Genomic DNA, 21,036 nt, shown 5'->3' with positions numbered 1-21,036 from the left:
TGGATGTGCAAGTAACACAAATTTCAAATTGTATTATGGAAGCAGGGGACTTTGTCACTCTCTTTATTAAATACAATGTTGATTCTGCCAATTAGTCAGAGGAGACTTTATTTAAAATTTCTCACCCTTCCAAGAGCAGAGCCTACTCTGCAGGTGGCAGGTGTATTCATGCAGTTATTTTAGGCCTGAGTGAAGTCACCGAGGTGTGGGGAATGACGCACAGGCAGTACGCGAGGACACTTTGCGCAGGTTCATCATCCACAACGACCGCAACAACCCGACGGTCAGCTCCGCGGAGGAGTTTGAAAAGGCGCTGGCGGGCTTCCGGCCCAACCTCCTGGTCGTGGGCGGCCTGCAGATGATGGACAACTTCCCCTTTGCACCAGGTGACTGCCCCCATTCCTCGGGTGGCGAGGGAGAAATCACACAACTGCCACATACTGGTGGAATCTGACCATTAACTACCGAAAATCAAACATTTATAAAGTTTGGGAAAAGGCATTTTGTAGTGTTGATTTTTTTAATATATAAAAAGATTCTTGTTCAGTAAAACGTGTTTGAAATTCCAAAACTTGCTGCTCAACTGCCATTCATCATGTTTGCGTTTGCTTGGTTTAAAATACATTTATGATAACATTGACATGTTTAGTTTATATTAAAATTATTTTCTATATGCATGTATTCAGTCATTAATAATGTGCAATCAGACCAGTGTAACACAACTACTTATTTGTATTTCGGAGTTATGTAGCTGAAACATACTGTAGATTATCGTGGAACACTTTTTACACATCCTATCTGTTTTTTATCTGAGCAGTTAAAAAAAATTATTGTCCTCTTGGACAAAGAGTGCTTAAGGGCTGGTATATGTAATCTCTCAACAATTATCCAATGATTCATGGTTGAAGTATTTCTCTTAGATGTTTATTATGTCACTGATGAGTTTCTGTCTGCAACTATTGGTTTGTTTCTTTAGTGTAATTTTATTGCTATAGTTTTGCAGAAACAGCATTATAATCTTCAATATGAGGTTGTTCATTCAGTATAATTACGTTTTTTTTTTACATATTACCGTACATTCCAGCTACACTTGTAGAAGAGTTCATTGTAAATGAGCAATGTTTTATTAGGTACTCAGGCATCTGTACTTTAAAAGGCATCAGTAGTTCATGAATGTTTGTGATGCTGCTGTGTGTTGAACAGGTGTGCGCAAAGCAAGGCTGCATAAAGTGCGGGAGCAAATGTCATCCCAGCCCGCCAGCACCAAGGTCCACTTTGAGATGGCTTCCTTCGCGGAGTCAGAGATGCTGGTCGAGTTGACGCAAAATGTCATTCCGTTTGCAGACTCCCTGGGCATGAACGAGCAGGTTTGTGAACTTGCATTTTCATGTTTGTGAATAAGTATTAATTAGAGATGGGCCCATAAAATCCTCATATCCTCAAATACCATCAAATCCTTAGTATTCTAAATATTCAATATTTGAGGAAAAAGACTTGAAGAAAAATGATTGAGGAAATATACTAAATTAAAAAATTCAACAATGATTACCTCTTAACTTTACTATGTCAATTGTTTTCATCATACATATTTTGTTAGCATTCCCCAAGATATTGTACTTTTAACATGTAATTATATAAATAAAATTACAATATATCGATTCTGGAAACTTAGTTCGTGAAACAACCATTTAAATGGTAGAATTTTTCAACACCACAGTTAATATATTTCATTTATTGTACACTAGCTTAGAACCAGCGGCTTCACTCGTGCAATTTCAGAGTCGCCTAAGTAAATAACGCAATATATGTTAACCAAACTCATCCTGTTTTTTGTTTTTACCGCAGATCTTAATTCCAAAATAAAAATAAACTTAATAATAAGTTGACATTTTTTTGCCATTGCTGTTTTAAGTGGTTCCATAACTTTTTAAAAATTTTTAAATAATATTAACTTATATTACAATTTAAAAAGTGATCTTTCAGAGCACACTGAATAAGAGAAGGTAGGTGAAGGTATGTTCTCTGAAGTTGATTATTGGTATCGATAGTTCGCTGCTGTGCAGCGATGGTTGGCATCATGTTTGGTTAGGTTGATGACCTGATAGAGTGCGCACACATAGTTGACTATCGATATGGGTAACTCTCCGATTGCTGCACTATGCACACTTTGTCTTTTGTCGAGTAGTATTATTTTACCGCTCATTACTTTAGTGCCGTCTTGCAGTGGTGGTATGATTTTTGTTAATTTAAAGGTGATACAGAATATGGTTTGTGTTACGTAATAATGGCGTTAACTAAGAGTGCAATTAAACATAAAGCATTTTCATTAAAAGAAAAGAAGCTGGACATTATTAACAAAGTTAATTCTAACCCCAAAGTTACATGAGTGGCATTTGCTAAAGAGCTGGGAATACCATCATCAACACTGATTACTACTGTTTTAAAACTTGATAAAATATGTTCCAAGGCTGGCAATATTTCATAGACATGTAAGAAATGAAGAGTGGAAAATATTTTAAACAGCAGCGTGCCCAAAACATTCTATTGAGTGGCAACATTTGAAAAGAAAAAGCAGAACAGATTGCTTTGACACTTAATGTTGAATTCAAAGCATCAAATGGTTGGCTTGAACAATTTAAGAATAGGACTGGCATTGTGTACTGGGCAATAAGTGAAGAATCTAACCGTCTGAGGGGAGAATCAATAGATGCATGGAAACTATTATTGTCTCAAATTCTATGTGAGTATGATCTGAAGGACATTTTCAATGTTGATAACTTCAGCCTCATTTTCCAAATGCTGCCTGACAAGACATTTGTTTTAAAAGGAGAGGCTGAATTTTCTTGTGGGGGCCAACATGGATGGGTCCAAGAAGCTTCCACTTTTTGTACTTGGGAAGGCCAAAAATCCATGATGTTTTAAAAATGTGAAAACTTTACCATGTAGGTATACAAATAACAAAACAGCATGGATGACTTGTGGAATTTTTGAACAATATTTGCAATCCCTGGATGCCAAAGTGGGAGTAAAGAACAGATAGATTATTGTATTTACAGGGCTTGTAACAAGTCACTTTTTTCACTTTTTTTCCCCTTTTTTTGTGTGTGTCACTTTTGGTCACTTTTTCACTGCATTGGTCACTTTTCTTCACTGTTTCCAGTGTATATTGGATTGGATATAATATTTTATTATTTAAGTATAAGGATAAGGTACATGGAGGCTTGCTGTACTTCAAATATGCTCAAGTAAGTAATATAATATTCAACTTCTATGTACGTAATTTGTTTTGCCCCAATGAATGTTTTCTGAGGGGCGTATGCTCCCATGCTGTCATAATCCAGTATGGTGTAGCATTTTATTTCAGGACTTAACAGCTATGCTGAATTAGTAAAAGACAAATAAGCCCCTATCTTACATTTTATACATTAAGTAGTAAATTGGCTACTGTAATATAATAATACTAACATTTTCTTATTCATTAAAAACTTGCATTAAATTGAAAGTGAGTTATATGTTTTGTTGGGCAACTGTGGTTTAATAATACTTAAAATAATGTGTTTACTGCTTTGTAGATAGGGCTGATAAGAAAATTTTTGCATGTGCAAGTGTAATGTGTGTTTTTAAGTCTCTTGATTTTCTATCACTGAAGTGGCTTATGATTTGAAATGGGGAAGTATAAATTTCAATATTCATGGCTGGAAAGAGATGACTCTGAAGGACATTTGGTGAAAGAGTGGGGAAAAAGATGCAGTGATAGTGGACTGATGTGCATAGTATGTGACAAATCGATAAATGTGAGCAAAGGTTTTCAGGCAATAGCACAACATGCATCCATGTTAAAACACAGACAAAATTTTAAAATCAAGCAGGCATCTAACCAACTTCACCTCACAGTTTCACCCCCATCCTGTTCATCTGCCCCGTCTTCTTCACGTGGTGGAACAGTGCTGTTGTACAATAACAGAGACAGAACTACAGCAGCTGAGCTTATGTGGTGTTTCAAGTGTGTTGCTTCTGACTATTCATTTTCTTCATGCAATGGACTGCAAGAAACATTCAAAGTTATGTTTGGTGACAGTGTGTTGCAAGACTTCTCTTTAGGAAATAACAAGGCTCATTACTTGGTTAGTGATGCTTTGGGTCCGTACTTCAAAAAACTTCAAATGCAAGATATGGTAGGTTCCTACTTTACTTTACTTTATGACGAAACCACAAATTTGTCTGGAATGAAGGAGCTCCAAACTGGTGTGCGGTATTGGTCAAATTCTCAAAACAAAATTGTTTTCAGTCATTTAGAAACCTTTTACATAGGTGCAGCCACTTCTTCAGTCATCGTAGAAAAGCTGAATGATGCTTTGAACAGTTATATGCTTCCTTTGTCCAATTTGCTGATGCTTGGATCTGATGGTCCTAATGTCAATAAGTCAGTTGCTCGAAACTTTAATGATACCTGTGTATTGAATAAAAGAAAGCCATTGATTGACATAGGTACCTGCAACATCCACACAATCCATAATGCATTTCTTAAAGGCATTTCGGAATTTGGAGAAGATGTTTCAGAACTTGTTTTGGATATACACAATTTTTTTGATGGATGGCCAGCTTGGAGAAGTGATTTCATGGAAATACAGACATCTTTGAAGCTCCCAAAACATAATTTTGTAAAGCATTGCTCAAGTCGGTGGCTCACATTATGTTCAGCAGCAAAAAGGTTACAAGAGCAGTGGACTGCTGTGCGCAAGTATTTTTTGAGCTACATCCCCCAAAAAAAAACAAAATTAATGGAAACCCCACGCTACTTGAAAATGTCCGTCAAGTGAAAAAGCCTACAATCAAAGCTCAATATTGTTTTTAATTTCAAGTGCAATATTGTTTAGCAGTGTAACAGATTTTTCAGAGAAATGAACCTCTAATTCATCTGCTTCATTCCCGACTTGAATCATTAGTTACTACCTTACTTGGAAGAATCTGCACCACAGACTGTCTAAAGAATTTAAAACTAGACTGTGTTGAAGATGTGTTTTGTACACATAATTTGCTTCCCATTAATGATATTGTTGTTGGGGATGAAGTCAGAAATGCCTTGAATGGTACATCTGAAAAGGAAAGGAGTTTATTCTTCTTGGGTGTTCAAAAACATTTCACTGAAAGTATAAAGCACATTGTCAAAAAGTCATCACTTGGTTCTGCTCTTCTCAAGAGCTTATCCTGTCTCAATCCTGATAAGAGATGTTTACCAGAGAGCTATCATAGCCTACTTGAAATATCATGAGCTATGCCATGTGACGTCCTGAATGACTTGCTATTGGACGAATGGAAACTACTGCAAAGAGAGGAAGAAACCTCAACTGCATGTGTGTCGGTGGATGTGTACTGGACACAGTTCATGGAGCTGAAGAATGTATGCGGCACTGGTCCAAAGTACCCTAACGTAACCAAAGTTGTGAAAGCAGCACTATCACCTTCACATGGTAGTGCTGATGTTGAAAAGGGGTTTTCATCTTCATGTAGGACATTGACCACTGATTGGGCCTCAATGTCTGAAAGAACGTTAAATGCAATAATGACTGTAAAGAGTGCACTGAAAAAGTATGATAATAAACCATGTCTAGTCCCTATTACGGATGAGCTCTTGAGAATGGGACGTGTTGCTTACAAGAGTTATAATGCCTACCTAGAAGAGAAAGAAAGGAGAGAGAAAAAAAAAGTTACTGGAAGAACAGAAAGATCTAGAAAGAAAAGCAAAAGAAAAAGAACAACTAGAGAAGTTGGAAAATCAGAAAAGAACAATTGAAGAGGATGAGCAAAAGTTGAAGAAATGTAGGAAGGAATACGAAGAAATTGAAGGAAGTGGCTTAACACTTCTGGATGAAGACTCATAAAAGCACTGAAGAAAAGAGACTTCAAAGAAGTTACGTTGGCCCAAGCTATGATTGAAGGGGCTAAAAAAGTCCAAGTTCAAGCTGCTGAAACAAAGCATGTACATCAAACTTTGACTAAATCAATAGAGAAAAAAAAAACAAGTTGATTAAAGACTTTTTTCAACAGTCATTAAAAAAGAAAGACTGAAGTTTTGTTTTGTATAGAAAATGTGTAAGTGTATTAAAATAGCTTTCTGTGTTTATGTATTTTATATTTTGAATTTTTATATTAGCCTTTCAATTTGATATTAAGTACTTGGGGTTTTTTATAAATTTTTTTATATTGCAAATACTATATGCTTTACCTCATTCACTTGAATAAAATCATTATTGTTATTGAAACAATTTATTTAGGTTTCTATCTGCATTTGTATACTTTGTAATGGTTTATTAATAATAATGCTCTATAATAGTTTTTATGTAATAATTAATGTATACTGGAAAGGATATAGTGTGTATTTGAACTCAATTGTTACAATGAAAACAAGTGAATAATCTTTGAGCTAGCTCATGTATGCAAAATTTTAAATCATGTTGTTAAATGTATTATGTAAGTAATAGAACTAAAAGTTAAAAAGTAAATAAGGAAAATGGCAAGGGGTGGTTGGGGAGGACCATTTTCTTTATTTTGTTTTGTTTTTACACATATCACTTTGTCAATTTTTACTCCTTGAAAAGTCACTTAAAGTCACTTTTTTAAAAATCTGAAGTCACTTTTTCACTTTTTTTTAGCCTTTTACCTGTTACAAGCCCTGTATTTATGAACCACTGCCCTGTCCATCCAAAGAATGAACAACAAACTTGAGAATTTTGAAGATAGAGTTTCTTCCTGCGAATTCCACAATAGTGCTGCAACCCATGGATCAGATTGTGATCAAGATACCAAAAGAGTATTACCGCAAGAGACTGGTGTGCAGTCTAATCACAAAATTGAATCATGCAACACCCAAATTTCCACCATTGAAAAGCTTTATTTTATTGAGATAGGTATCTTATTTTCATAGGTAAATTAAAATCCTTAAATGATGTTTTCTAACCCTTGTACCATTTATTGAAAAGCTTTGTTTTATTGAAATAGGTATCTTATTTTCATAGGTCCTTAAATGATGTTTTCTAGCCCTTTTAGATGCACTGCATTTCCTTGCGGCTTCTTGGAATTTGTTGAACCCAACCATCATTGGCAACTGCTTTAAGAAGGCAGGCTTTGGAGGTGACATTGTAGGCCCAACTGATGAGGGTGATTTTGGTGGTGAGGGTGCATGCAATAATGCATGGAAAAGTTTGCAGGGCAAACTAAATATTACTTGTAGTTATGATAACTGTGTTAAAGCTGACAGTGATGTTCTTCCTTGTGAGCCTCGGAGAGTTGAAGTGATAGCAAACAGCAGCAACAGTGACGTGGTTGCAGTAGAAGACGACGACGACAACGAAGATGAAGAGGACGAGGAGAGTGAAGCAAAGCACCACCAAAACCAACCTTTTCTGTCACTTTAGTGCATCTGGAAGGATGCGGGACTTCATTCAAGTAACTGCAAATGTGCAGTATTTGGTAAAGTGTCTGGCATATTGAAAATTTCATAATGCAGGAACTGAGAAGATCTCTAAGCAGACAACACTGGATCTTTTTTTTTTCTCGAAAAAATTAATTAAAAATATGTATTATTGTACTTGTTTTGTACAGACATTTACTATTCAACATACATATATGAAAATCAAATTTGTTTCTTTCAATAATAAATTTAAACTTTGTTTTGTAATATAGTCTTAAGGGCCTAATTTAATAAGAAATTTTTTACATTTGTAAATTTGTTCAATTATACTATTAGTTAACTATGAAAGAGAGGAAATTTTCCTTTACGCTTCTAAGAAGTTTTTTTTTTGACATTCCCTAGAAAAGCTTCTTAACAGAGTTTCACTGTATGTACATAATTCATTTTCAAATTCTTCTGAAATACATAGATTTAATATGTGTTCTGACTACTTCAACATTGTAAATATTGGTATATAGTTTTACCAGACGTTATAAGCCTGGTGTTTATAATTACAACTTCAATTTTTTCCAGCAATTAAATAATTCAGATTTTTCAGCTAGACTTTACCTGAGCTATTTATGGCCATTTTTTTTTCACCTCCAAAACCAAAGTGGTAACTTTTAAGTAGTATTTGTATCTTGTCAGTGTGAGAAAAATTGGAAGCTACGAAGGTTAGTTAAAATCGTATTACTTAAAATGCTAGTAAAATGATATGGATTAAACATAGGAATAAAGTAAATGTGTGAAAAGTTTCTAAACCTAAAATTTTAGTCCAAGTGGACGTAAAGAGAAGCGACACTAATTTGGCAATAATTTCACAATGATGCACCACATCCTGAATATTTGCTGTGGCATCGTGATGTATGTAGTGTGTGCTGCCTGGCCAAACTGAGCACTGCTATGCCTCGTGCTGCAGGAGTTGGCAAACCTGCACAGCACACTGGTGTACGGGAACGTGAGTCTGGTTGCTGATGCCATCCCCCGAGTGGCAGTGGTCCTTGACCAGATGAGGCATGTGTTCAGGTGCGTAGCTCCCACTTGTGCTTTTCACTCTCATTTCAGAAGTCCCTTAGGTCTTTTAACTGCTTGGTCCTGTGAAACAATCCCTTGTGTCTTGAATATATACTAACAAAGCTCAAATCTGTTACGTTGAAATTAGTGATGTTTCGGTCATACCTTTTTCCTGGTATGGTTTCCACACAATTTCCAGTCATACCAAAGGAACAGTATGTCCTAATGGCATGTTTATTTGTTCAATATGACTTAAGTGTCCCACTTCACCATGATTCCACCACAAACAAGTCACCTGCCCCTAGGCAGCATAGGTTCTTAATGTCTCGCTATGTGGCTACAGTAGCACGGAACCTACATCCTCTGAGGCAATTTTTAATTTAGGCACATAAAAATATGATTGAAAAATGTAAACATCTATTCACAAGAGATTAAGTAAATTATAAAAAATATATAAGTAGCATCACACCAAAACAATACACGTTATATATTGTAGTTGGGTAATGGATGTAACCCTCAGGTTTAACAAAGTGTATGTAGTTTAAAAGAGGATATACACACATGATTTGTTGGTTGAGTTAGAAGTAATGAAGGGCTGCAGAAATGATAGCAAACACCTACAGTTCATGAGTAGTAGACAACTTTAAGTAATGGTAGTTTATTTAGGGTATTTTAAGAGTACATCTATATTGAGCCTGTGTTATTTTTATACATGTGTACTTTAAGTTAAAATAATGATCACTCTCTCCAAGTGAAAAGAGGGACAGTAAAAGGGTCAGGATCTCAGCACAAAGAACTCTTTTGTTTATGATGGACACATCCTGCCCGTGTGGTGGTTTCTTTCCAAATGATCCTGAAGGCAGGGAAGTGAAAGGGAGGGAAGCTGTTGGCCCACTGCAATTTTTCAAGATTTACAAACTTTTCTTTCAGGTGTCACAAGGGGTTGAAATGGAAGTTATCAATATGTGTGTGCACACGTGTTTATGGATGCGTGGTGTTTTTTTCCCTATAAATGTACATCCCCCCCTTACAAAAGCTTTTTTACAGAAGTTTATTGTACTTTCACACTAAAAGGTATGGCAAGCTTTCTGTAGCACCGTGGAACCGGATCTTGAGATTATATTTATAGTTCTTGCTGGTTAATTTGTTGAGAACTGTTGGAATCAATTACTAGTTGAAATGAATTTTAAAAGCAAAATTTGATGTATCGCAATACACACAATAATAATACATTTTTTAGGTCATGTTTATGAGAATACATATTGACTCAGGACAGGATTGAATGTTTTTGACGTGACGTCTAATAAATGGGTGAACGCTGGCTGCACGCACAAAAAATTGTCCCACTACGGATGTGTCCTGTTTACGCATGCGTGGCATCTCTCTGGTATGTTGCGGACGGTACAGAGAACTCGGCCGGCACGTGGCGGCGTATTGCTCAGGGCAGACGACAACATAGCAGGGTTAGAGGTTATTGTTGTGCACCGCGCCACTGGAGTATATTCGCAATGAAATGGCGTTCTTACAAGTACGTATTATTTTAATTACTAGTGTAAATCAATATATTTAAACAGTGTTGTATGAGTATTGTTTTAGCTGTGTAACTAAATATTTATTGCTGGTATGATACTTTTCACGCTTTAGTTTGACACTGGTAATTATTTGTCATGAGTTATTATTTGATCAACTAAATCACACACAGTATTATAGTTATGAGCCCACGAGGGTGTAATTATTTCGAGTCCAACAGAGAATATGCTAGTTAAAAGAAATTCAAACAAATATTGTGCGTGGAATATTATAAATTTATAACATCTGAAACAATTGTTTCCAATATGGCCTCGTAGCTGTGCGGTTAGCAACGCTGACTACCAATCGATAGGTTCATGGATCTAATCCTGGCAGCTGAAATTTTTTTTTGTACTTGTAAAAATAAATACGGCGCACACGACACTTCAAAAGTAATAAATATACAGTAAGTCCTCTATTTACGTCGTACCGATTTACGTCGTTTCGGATTAACGTCGCTAATGTTTGAGTACTCATGTTTCAATTTAAGTTGTCGCCGATTCACAATAACGTCGTTTACAATGACCGTAAATCGTAATTTTAACCAAAAAACCGTATATAATTCGTTTATAATTCTTTGTTTCCTTCGGTAGTTAATTTATGCTATGTAGCGTAAGCTACACGTTCACCGCTTTATCTTATGATACATCATGAGGGACGCTTCCTGCTCTCCGCTGCTCTCCGCGCGGTGATGCAATACTACCAGCCCGCCCGCTCGGCCACCCACGTATCTCGCACGTAAAAGTGTTATCTACTTCCCGCAACGACACAGCATTTTCTCCTACCCCTTTTCGTCCAACTCCTTGGCACTTCAGTAGAGGTGTAAAAGTAACTAAAAAAAGTGTACCTGTATGTATTCGTTACTATAACAATTAGTACTCGTTACTTTCGTATCGTTACTCGTTACTTCTGACACCGCATAACATGCTATGTTATGTAACAGCAACAAATCGAGTCGTATTTCGTACGTGTACAGTATGACGTCGCGTAAATAATAATAAATCGAATATAAACAATTAAAAGTATTTGATAATTAACAGCTTTTGTTAACCAAGAAACAATAAAATCTCATTAGAGCAGCTTTATTATAATATCTCTTTTAAGATAAGAACAAAAAACGTGAAAATACGCGATAATAAAAAACAAAAACATACATATTTATAATTTGTAGAAAATACTTTCTTACGTTGTTTCTGTTCCAATCTCAAACTTTGTCTACACACACAATACCTTTAATAAACAGTAAACAACTTGGACGACGATTTTCCAAATTATACTTTTCTTAATAAACAAACATCGTTCTTTGTAACGAATAAGTGCGCGCATGCGTAAAACATACGAAAAATGCGAGTAACGAAATGCATTTGTGTGTAACGTTTCGTTACTCGTTACTAGATGCCGCACCCGTTACTCAGTAACGAATACATACGGTTTGCTACAGCTCTACACTTCAGTCGCTATGATATCATTGAGTTGGCCGGAGTTTTAAACGTGCCGTTGTTAACTTTATCGTGATTAAATGCGTTTGTAGTAGGCCTACAGTATCAGCTCACTGCAATTTATGATTTTTTCTTCATAAGATGTCTTCCAAACGACTATATATCGGTTTTTATATTTCAATCAATAAAGGTAATAAAGCAGCTGGTTAAATAACCATTCTATAAAGCTGAGAAGTACTAGTTGGACTTGTTTCCCACGCTGTCAGTTGTAATTTGCTGATAAAATTGCCCGTTGTCACGTCTGTATGCCAGCGCTTCCGGCCGACCTTGGGCCGTGGTCGGCCGGTGGCATGAAACATGGCTCATTTTGCGTCGTTTCTATTTACGTCGCGGTTTTCAGGAACGTAACCCCGACGTAAACCGAGGACTTACTGTATTTGAATTAATGAATGCAAATAAAAGTAAATTTATTAATTAAATTGTAGATTTCATTTCACTTCTTCTTTGTATCCATACAAAATAGTGATAATTCAATAAAAATGATTCAATTTTATTCATAAAAGTATGCAGAGGTAGATTTTATCATACAAAAGATAGAAAAATATTTTAAAAAATTTCTTCCTCAAAGAATATAATATTTTTAATGCCTAAATTGTTCGGTTGCAAAAACCTATGACGGCTCACTCTCAGGCTGAATATGATATTGCATTTTCTTCTGGATCAATCATTTCATCAATGTTTTGTTATGACGTCACGTTAAATTATCGTCCGTAAACCGACTTTACAGACAACCAAATTTTTAGTAAAAAAAAAAAAAACATTTAAATCCCTGTGATGTCTTGGCGTTTTTAATGTGAGTCTCGTAGCTGAAAGACTTTCCTGGAATTTATGTCAAATTAGACCAAGTGCGGCTTCAAGGAAGCGGTGGGGATGATAGCCCCTTCCGAGCCAGAATTATATTTTATTTTTTTTATATATTGTCTTAATTCATTAAAAAAGTGTATTTTGAAAAAAATATGAAAATTTTCTTAATACTTTTTTCACCAAAATATTCTCATTTTGATTGACACCTGATACACATGTACAGTAAAATCATTGGTAACAAGCTTGTCTAGAACAGAACTACTCAGAGAAATGAATATAAATCAGCAAGTTGTGTGTTTGAAATATTTGCTGTCATTAATGTAAAACTCTGTTACTAATATAATAGATGCTAGATCAAACAGTATATAACAAAAAATTTTTAAATCCATTTAGGTCATACATTCTTGTACAAATTCATGTTACATCAAGGTGGCCACAGACTGGGAAAACTGGGAGAACCGAGAGTAGTCAGGGATTTTATTTATGAGTCAGGGAAATTTTGAGATAAGCTTGTTTCTGAATTGTAATGATGTCTTCAGTGGCCATTTGTTATAAAGATGCAAGTTACCTGTATCATTTTCAAAATTGTGCTGTTTATTCAAAACTTGACAATGCTGCAGTGCAATGCAGCATAGGAAAAGTTTCTTTAAGCTTCAAGTTTGGTTAACCTGCTGTTGCTTAATGGGCAACTTATCTTGCACGTGGTTTGAAAGTGCATATTTTTTGTGAAAAAGACATTGCTATGATTATCTATGGCAGCTGAAAAACCCTAAAGGATTCAAATTTATTAAGTAATGCGAAATCAGCTATGGGAAGAAAGTCATGTACATGACTAGAGGAAATTGTGGCAAAAATTTTAATGGCGCTTAATTGAAGTAAACAAATTAAATATTAATAGCCTAATATCTGTAGGGATGTGTATTTACTATTTACATTCAGAATTTTAATGGAAGTATTGAAACTTTAAATAGTATTCTTGTGGAAAGAATATTGCTAGGAAAAAAAAAACTGGTAACTGGTAGAAGACTGCAATGGTACAGAGAATGCTATATTATTTTTACAGAAAACCTTTAAGCAAATTTATAATTTGGAATGATTATGCAAGGCTGGAAAAAATTAATAGAAATTTGAAATATAGTTCTAAGATTGGTTTAAGGCTTATTATAATAAAATTCTTTTGGTTATGGTCTTAAGTATTGGTGCGAGGTTTATTCAGTAGCACAGCTTAGGAGAGCCACTTTTCTGCAAAAAAGAAGAGGGTGTTGTACGAAATATTGTTTGAACAATTGGTTAGAATTACCAATAGCTAACTAAAACTAACCAAACATTCTATTTTATAGTGTTTTTAATGAAGCTAACAGTTAACTCAGTTTAAAGTAAATCTAATGTAGGTAACCTAACCTAACCAAATATTCTCACAATTTTATAATTTTTTAATGTACATAACATAACCTTTCTTTAAAATGGTCAATTACTTGTACACTACTATAATACTAGTACCACAATGTCAGCAAGTAAAAAAAATATATAATTTTGGAATTTTTATTATTTTTATGGAAAAATTGCTCTCTTTTAGAATGTCTGCTGCTTATTTTGGTAATTTAATTATCTGCTACAATTAATTTGGGTTACATACATAATGTCATAATGCTTTTACTCTCAGTGAGTTTTGTACATTGATAGTAAACAACTAGAGATGCATATTATCACATTTATATTGCTCATCCTTGAATAAAATTAAGATCTTTGTATTAATTTGCCTGTTCAACGCTTACAGTGCAAAATCATGTTCAGGGAAAATTATAATCAGGTCAGGGAAACCCTGAAAAATCCAGGGAATTTCATTTGAGCTTTTGTGTGGTCACCATGGAGATAAATTACAGTCAATGAATTCATCACGATAAAAGATTATTTTTTTTATAATTTAAGTTAAGTTAGGTCGAATTGCAGATTGATTTAATGTTTTTAGTTACATTTCAGTGTTATATGTAGTATTGGCTTGCTTTGTAGTGTTGTTTCGATTTTATTGCAATTCACCATGTATAAATTTGTCCCTAATCATGATTAATGAAATTATTTAAGAGTTGCAACATTTCTTCTCAACTTGATAAGTAAAAATAAAAAAAATACATAATAGGGCTGAATCGACAGCTTAGTTCTGGACCGTAGTAAATCACCGTTTTGTGATCTAGCTTCCATCCATTTTCACAAAGTCTTTGAATCGGGCCATAACCAAGAGCTGTGATGTTGGGGCTGTGGTGTGTGTCTGATGGCTTTGGTTGACCTCCCATAGCATAGTCTGATGTGAATGGTCCTGGGTTAGGCAAGAGTGTAAATGGTAGTTGGTGTAACGACTGCTAGTGATCTGGTTGGTGACAGGCTGGTGCGGGAAAGGAGCGGCACGGTGCCGGGCGGCCGCCTGCTCACGAGACTGCACGTCCACACGCTGGCGTACCAGGCCATCATGACCAGCGCCTCCTCCCCGTGGAGGAACTCCATGGCCGCAGCCGCCAAGGCCTCACTCACCGCCAACCGCCACGTCTGCGGCTCTAAGCAGGTGCTGCATCCCGGGCTTCAAAACCAATTTCAAATCAAATATAAATTATTCACAAATATCAAATATCAAATATTTTACCAATCAAATTATACAGTAAAATCGTTTTTTTTTTTTTTGCACACTTCCTTTGCTGTGTTCTCAGTGTGTTTATTTACTTGTTCTAGAGGTTTTTTTTACAACATAAGGGTGTAAACTAGCAATGGTGCATGTCCATGAAATTGCTTTAAATCAATCTTCCTCACCACAAGAATTAAGTCAAAGAATGTGTCAAGATGAATGTGAACGAATGTGCAGGTGGACGTGGACAAGGCAACGCTGATAATGGACGAGAGCTTCTCCACGTCTGTGGCCCGGGGGTCCCAGCGCGTGCCCTTGGAGCTGGACCACCCGGTGTCGTGCTGGAGCGAGGGGGAGGTGCAGATCTGCGTGGCCCCGGTGCTGGTGTGCACCCGGGCCCACCAGACGGCCGGCGGTGGGGACAACATATCCTCGGCCGGGCTCGTCCTGCAGCTCTAGTGGGCCACTTCCAGCATTGACTTTGAGATACAGTTCTTTGGTTTTAAAGCTATAGCACATGAAAAACCTATATGCTCACATTCAAAAATTATGTTGTTTTGAATAATTTCACCTGCACGTGTAATTAATATCATATTATAAATTACGCATGTAATTTGAACATTGGCAGTTCAAGTTCTCTTAAAGATATACCCTCTATAATACAATGCGTTGACATGCACCAAGTTTTTAGCATTAAGATGAATAATTAGAAAATCTTTTCAGTAACTGTTTTACATAGTGACAAAAATTCATTTGAGAAAGTTTATTAAAGTGGAATCTTCTAGGCCTGTGCGAATATTCAAATTTCAAAACAAATATATTATTATCCGTATTCAATTCAATTTTGAATACTAACATTTCGAAAAAGCGAATAGTCAGCCATTCACAAATACAGCTGTGCGAGATCTCGAAACTCTGTAATAATTTTGGGATCACAGAAATTTTCTCGTAGAGTGGGGAAAAAACTTCAACGGGATTTTTGTATTGTGTTGCGGTTATTTAAGTGGAGTTTGTTTTGCTACATCTGGCTACGTAAATTTTGAGAATGCTAATACAGTAAAGCCGGATTTAACACAGTAATTCGGAACCATTACTTACTCTCAAGTTATCAGCTAAAGGAGGGCTTCCACCACTTTGAAAACAATATCCTTGATTGAAAAGTGAAATATCCTGTAATATCCTTGTTTTGAATATAAAATATCCTGTAAAATCCTGTACATTAAAAAATACAAAAAAATATGCAATTTTTAGGAAAATTACCTGATCATAATGTACGTAAGTATACTTCAATCAAAACAATTCAATTTTTAACACTTTTTACAAGTATTTACACACACACACGTAGCCTACACTTCACCACTGGCAGTATTTAAATATCACTTTTTCAGATGTTTTGCCCTATTCCTCATTTCTTCTGTTGGCTGGAATTCTGCCATATTCTTCCTAGAAGAGATATGCAACAAAGCATTTAGCATTAGCGATTCAAGACATGACCTGTGCGCTGTCTTGATAAGGTTGAGCTAACAAAATATCTTTTCCACCCCTGCATTGTTGTGTGGAAGAATAAGCATTGCCTTTGCAAGTTTACAAAGCAGTGGAATACATGTTTTCCCATTAATTTCATACTGTGACACTTTATGCCAGGCCTGCCACCAAATTAGGTTCCTAAATCCTCTTTACAGCATTTAAAAATCCTGTAAAATTTATAGCCGTAACTGACATAATTTATTTTTCGCTGTAATTTTAAATACCGGTATACATTGCATTCCAAAACATAATTTAAAAAAAATCAAATGAATGTAAAAATTTTTTGAGATTTGTCGCTTACATTATAAAACTAATAGTTGGTATCACAATAAAATGAAAAGTAATTTAAAAATTTCTCTTCAGTATAGGTTTTGGTGCTTTTCTTATTTACAAGCTGTAAATACATCCATACAACTGAAGTTATTTACAAGTTTAAAAAAACAAATGTATTTCACATCATTAACTAGCTACTTTTTCATGTTCTGTGCTCTTTTCCGCATCTCGTCAGTGGGCTTGAAAGCCAGACCTGCAGATGTTCTTATTCTGCAATGCAACAGCACATTTAACATTGGTGATTCCATTGACAATCTGTAAACAGTTTTAACCATCTTGAGATTGCTGAAAACCCTTTCCACAGCAGTTTTTCTCCAGTTGCAGCACCACTCAAAGCCATTACTTTGTACAGATGAGTTTCAACAATCGTAGATGGAAAGAACCTTGCTAACACTACAACCTGCCTAGTGACTGTAACATCAGTTGATTCATCAATCATCAGTGTGAAAAATTGTGTTTTCACTGCAGCTGATGTACCCAAAGATTGAATAATTATCTGGCTAGTTTTAGTTCGAGAAAGTTTCTTGCGATTTCACTATCTGGAAACATTTTCGGGACAAGTTTCGTGAAATTATCACCGAGTTTCACAGATAAATTGTTTTCACAAACTAAGTTCGACCATAACAGTTCCGCATCAAATATTTTGTTTGGTTTGGTTACAAAACTCGTCAAAGAACAACTCTGATCAGCAGCTCGTTGGTTTTTCGCATGAACTTGCGTCTTCAAGCCGCCCTTTGTCACGTTCAGTTCCGAGTTGCAAGTCGAACAAACTGCGGAAAATTCCGTTTTGCCACGCTTCAACCATTTCAATTCTTGCTCCCATTCTTTACGATAACGCTGTTTATAAAGTGACCTGTCCGGCGAAGCCTTTCGTTTTTCTCCATCACAATCAGCTAAGACCAAAACTACTACTTAAATCACGTAAGAAGTTTGTAAACAAATGCCGCACCTAAAACATTGTAACGGAAAAAATACCAATGTTTACTGACGCCATGACACTTCTTAGTGTTTAACTCAACAAACAAAAAACATTTCCCCCGAAACCATAGATATTGTACTTCATGAAAGGATATATGGGAGTAAAAGTTTTTGGTTTGTGGTTAAATGATTGGAAGTTCCATGGCGCTACACGTAATGTGAGTGTTTGCTTTACTGTTGGATGCTTGTATGGTTTGACAACTTCATAGGTAGTTGAATGTAAATATGTACACGAACGAAATTCAAATATGAAAATATCGGCGAAGCGTCGTAAATATCTGTGAATGTCGCAGTTTATCCGTTAGTCCGTTTTAAGCTTCAAATATCCGTGAAAACAGATAAAATCCGTAAAAACGGCAGGCCTGAGCTAAAGTATTTCACTGAGAAGAGTGTATGGCAGGTCGTTAAAAACAGATTAGAACTGACAGCATATTGATCAGGATAAATACGTGTCTGTAAAAATCAAAATTTCATGAGTCATAAAGTTCAATTTTCTGATCACAGGGTAGAAACATGGTATGCCTGCTCTGTAGTTAGTTTCGTTCAAAATGTGGCAGTGAAGAGAAAAAAACTTGTATCGATCTCGAGGTAAACATCTGGTCGCTTACTCACAGCAAAGGCTCCTAAAACCTAACAACCTTTGACAACATTTTTGTGGTGGATAATACACAGCGAATGGCAATCAGATGCAGGCCCACACTAACACTTTGGTAGTGACAGCTCAGGCAATTATCTTCTCCTTTGTGCCACCCCTCCCCCTCCCAAAAATAAAAAATAAAAGGGGGGTAACACTAAGAGGAGGGAACACTGAACAGAAAAAGAGATGAATATTCTTAACAGCTACTGTGTTCCTACACTTAGGTTAAAAAACAACTGATATTCGCCCAGGCCTACTATCTTCACATTACTGAATAGCTCATTTAGAGAAAATATTGCCTTAGAAAATTTTAGTTATAATGATACTTGTAGTTACGTTATGCAGTAATGACAGACTAAGGGCCATTTTCACATTGCCTTCTGTTCTTTTAATCAAGTTGTTATTAAATGACAAGATTTTATGGCGGATTTTGATAAAACCAAAAATATGTTGGTATACATTAAGTTTGTACTAAAATATTGGTATTAAATTGGTAGCAAGAAATTAATTCTACTTGATTTGAACTTTCATCTCTTATCAATGCAAATTTATGTTTATAATGACCTTGGTACATTTTAAAAAATGTAAATGCTTGCAAAATTACTTTCATTGCATCTCCTTGATTTTCTTGTTATGGGAAAAAAAAAGAAAAAAAAGAAATACGTGCACTGTATAACCTCAATGCAGTAATTAAAACTCAGATAACTTTAAATGCAGCTGTTCTTTCATAGTGTGTGGCAAAATACTGGGGAAACAAAGTCAGGTTACAAATATTTTGAGAGAGCAATTTAAGGTGGTTGTGGTTTTAATGTTAAGTGAGTTTTTGCCAGTGCCTGGCTGTAAATAACATCGTAGATCACAAGAGTACCTAGTCATTCCTTTCCCATGCCTTGACAGCTGATACGAAGTGCGGTGCCTACTTGCGTGCACCACATGGTGGTTTAGCCTGTCTGTGGGATTATAATGCATAGTTCCACTTATATATATGTGTGTGTACAAACTTTGTAGCTTATGAATACGGTAGTGAGGTATTGTGTGGTAAAACAAACTGTTTTAATGAGTTATTTAGTGGGTACATCATAAATTATATTATTGTACAAAACTTTAAAAGTTTTTTTTTTTACATAGCGACATTCCGTAAAACAGTATTTCAGTGTTTACCATATACATGATGCAAATATTAACTGTGTAGGTGTGTACCATGTTGATAATAACAGACTGTCTTACCCAAAGTTCAGTTTTATAAAAGTGAGGTATTATTTTCCCCATTTATAAATTTGAGGTTAATATTTTTGTTCTGGCAGTAGTAAAATTTTTTTAAAGGATAATTTTGGTTTTTGTTAGAGGTATAACTTGTTACATAAAAAAACATTATGAACTATTTTAGTACTTGTCTCGAATAATTGTTGGCAATAGCTAAGTTATGGATGGAACTGTAAAAATTGGATTGCTTGTTCCTTAAGACTGTTATATTTCTTTATATTTATGAAGTTATATAATGCTTTTGGTTAATACAAAAGCCTGAAGAACAGTTTTATTTAAATCCTGGTGGTGATGCAATGTTTTGACATAGTGCTTTTTTTTAAATTTATATATCATGTGTTGTAGCAATAGTACTAACATAAATTTATAATGTAAAATATTCTAGTATAGCTATATAGCTGCCTTGTGCTATTCAAGTGCATGTTCCTTCACGTGCATTTGAATGTAATAGTTCTATTGATACCATCAACGAAAATCCAACATTCCTTACTTAACCTAGCATTGCGATTGTAGGTACCATTTTTTTTGTTGAGGCATACCTTGCATCTGAAAAATGATTGTTAATTTTTGTAACATTTGTGTTTTAAGAAAAAAACATTTGAGGTAAAAATTGTTTTGTTGTACATACTTTGTAATCAGGCATGATATTAAATGTGACTATAAATGTCTGGTGTTAAGTATAGGATTATAAAAAAAAATTGAGGGCCTGTGTGTCTGAACTCTATAGATGACTGTAAAAATGTTAGTATGTACTTTGATTCCTGAATAGTTTTTTCCATAAAACGATTAAGTTTTATTTGCTTGCATTGAATGATATATGCTCGAAAGTATAAATTATTTTCATTTTGAGGCAAATTAGTTTATTATGATATAATACATATTTTAATCAATCTGTATTGCTTAATTTTTTTTAAGAATTTACTTTTTAACTACACTGTTTGCTTGTGCATACAATAATGCATAGAGACCTGAAAAGCAGGGAGGTTATGGCTGTGCAAGAATTATATAGTACCTGTAAATACATACATATTACAGAAATGTAACCATATTGTAAATTACTGTACATTTGAACTAAATTTTGTACACAAATTTAATTGCCTATGAAATATAAGTATGCAAATATCAGTGTTTGTTTCTTTATAAAATGATGAATGAAGGTATCAACAACTATCAACTATATGCTCGTGGCCTATTATGGATTCAGTCAAACCTCATTATTACAAACCTGAAAGGACCATAATTTTAGCACTTTGTAATAACGAGGGTTTGTATTAACCAAACTATTGGGCTATCATGACAAAAAAAAATTGAACTTTAAATGCCTATATTTACAATTATAAAGAAAATT

The 21,036-nt window shown here is 35.1% G+C and overlaps 1 protein-coding gene across 1 annotated transcript in view; it reads left to right on the top strand.

The window, feature by feature from the left end:
- LOC134533045 (ADP-dependent glucokinase) overlaps window positions 1-20,813 on the top strand; it is a 31,582-nt gene extending 10,769 nt beyond the window's left edge. The window contains exons 4-8 of the mRNA XM_063370216.1: window positions 250-386; window positions 1,204-1,367; window positions 8,370-8,476; window positions 14,716-14,893; window positions 15,188-20,813. Of these exons, the coding sequence (XP_063226286.1) occupies window positions 250-386; window positions 1,204-1,367; window positions 8,370-8,476; window positions 14,716-14,893; window positions 15,188-15,409 (808 nt within the window). The 3' untranslated portion in view covers window positions 15,410-20,813. The remainder of the gene's footprint in view (window positions 1-249; window positions 387-1,203; window positions 1,368-8,369; window positions 8,477-14,715; window positions 14,894-15,187) is intronic.
- Window positions 20,814-21,036: the final 223 nt, after the last annotated feature.

The sequence above is a fragment of the Bacillus rossius genome, chromosome 6, assembly GCF_032445375.1.
Source record: "Bacillus rossius redtenbacheri isolate Brsri chromosome 6, Brsri_v3, whole genome shotgun sequence".
Classification (NCBI taxonomy): Eukaryota; Metazoa; Arthropoda; class Insecta; order Phasmatodea; family Bacillidae; genus Bacillus; species Bacillus rossius.
This window is presented reverse-complemented; position numbering and strand designations above follow the sequence as displayed.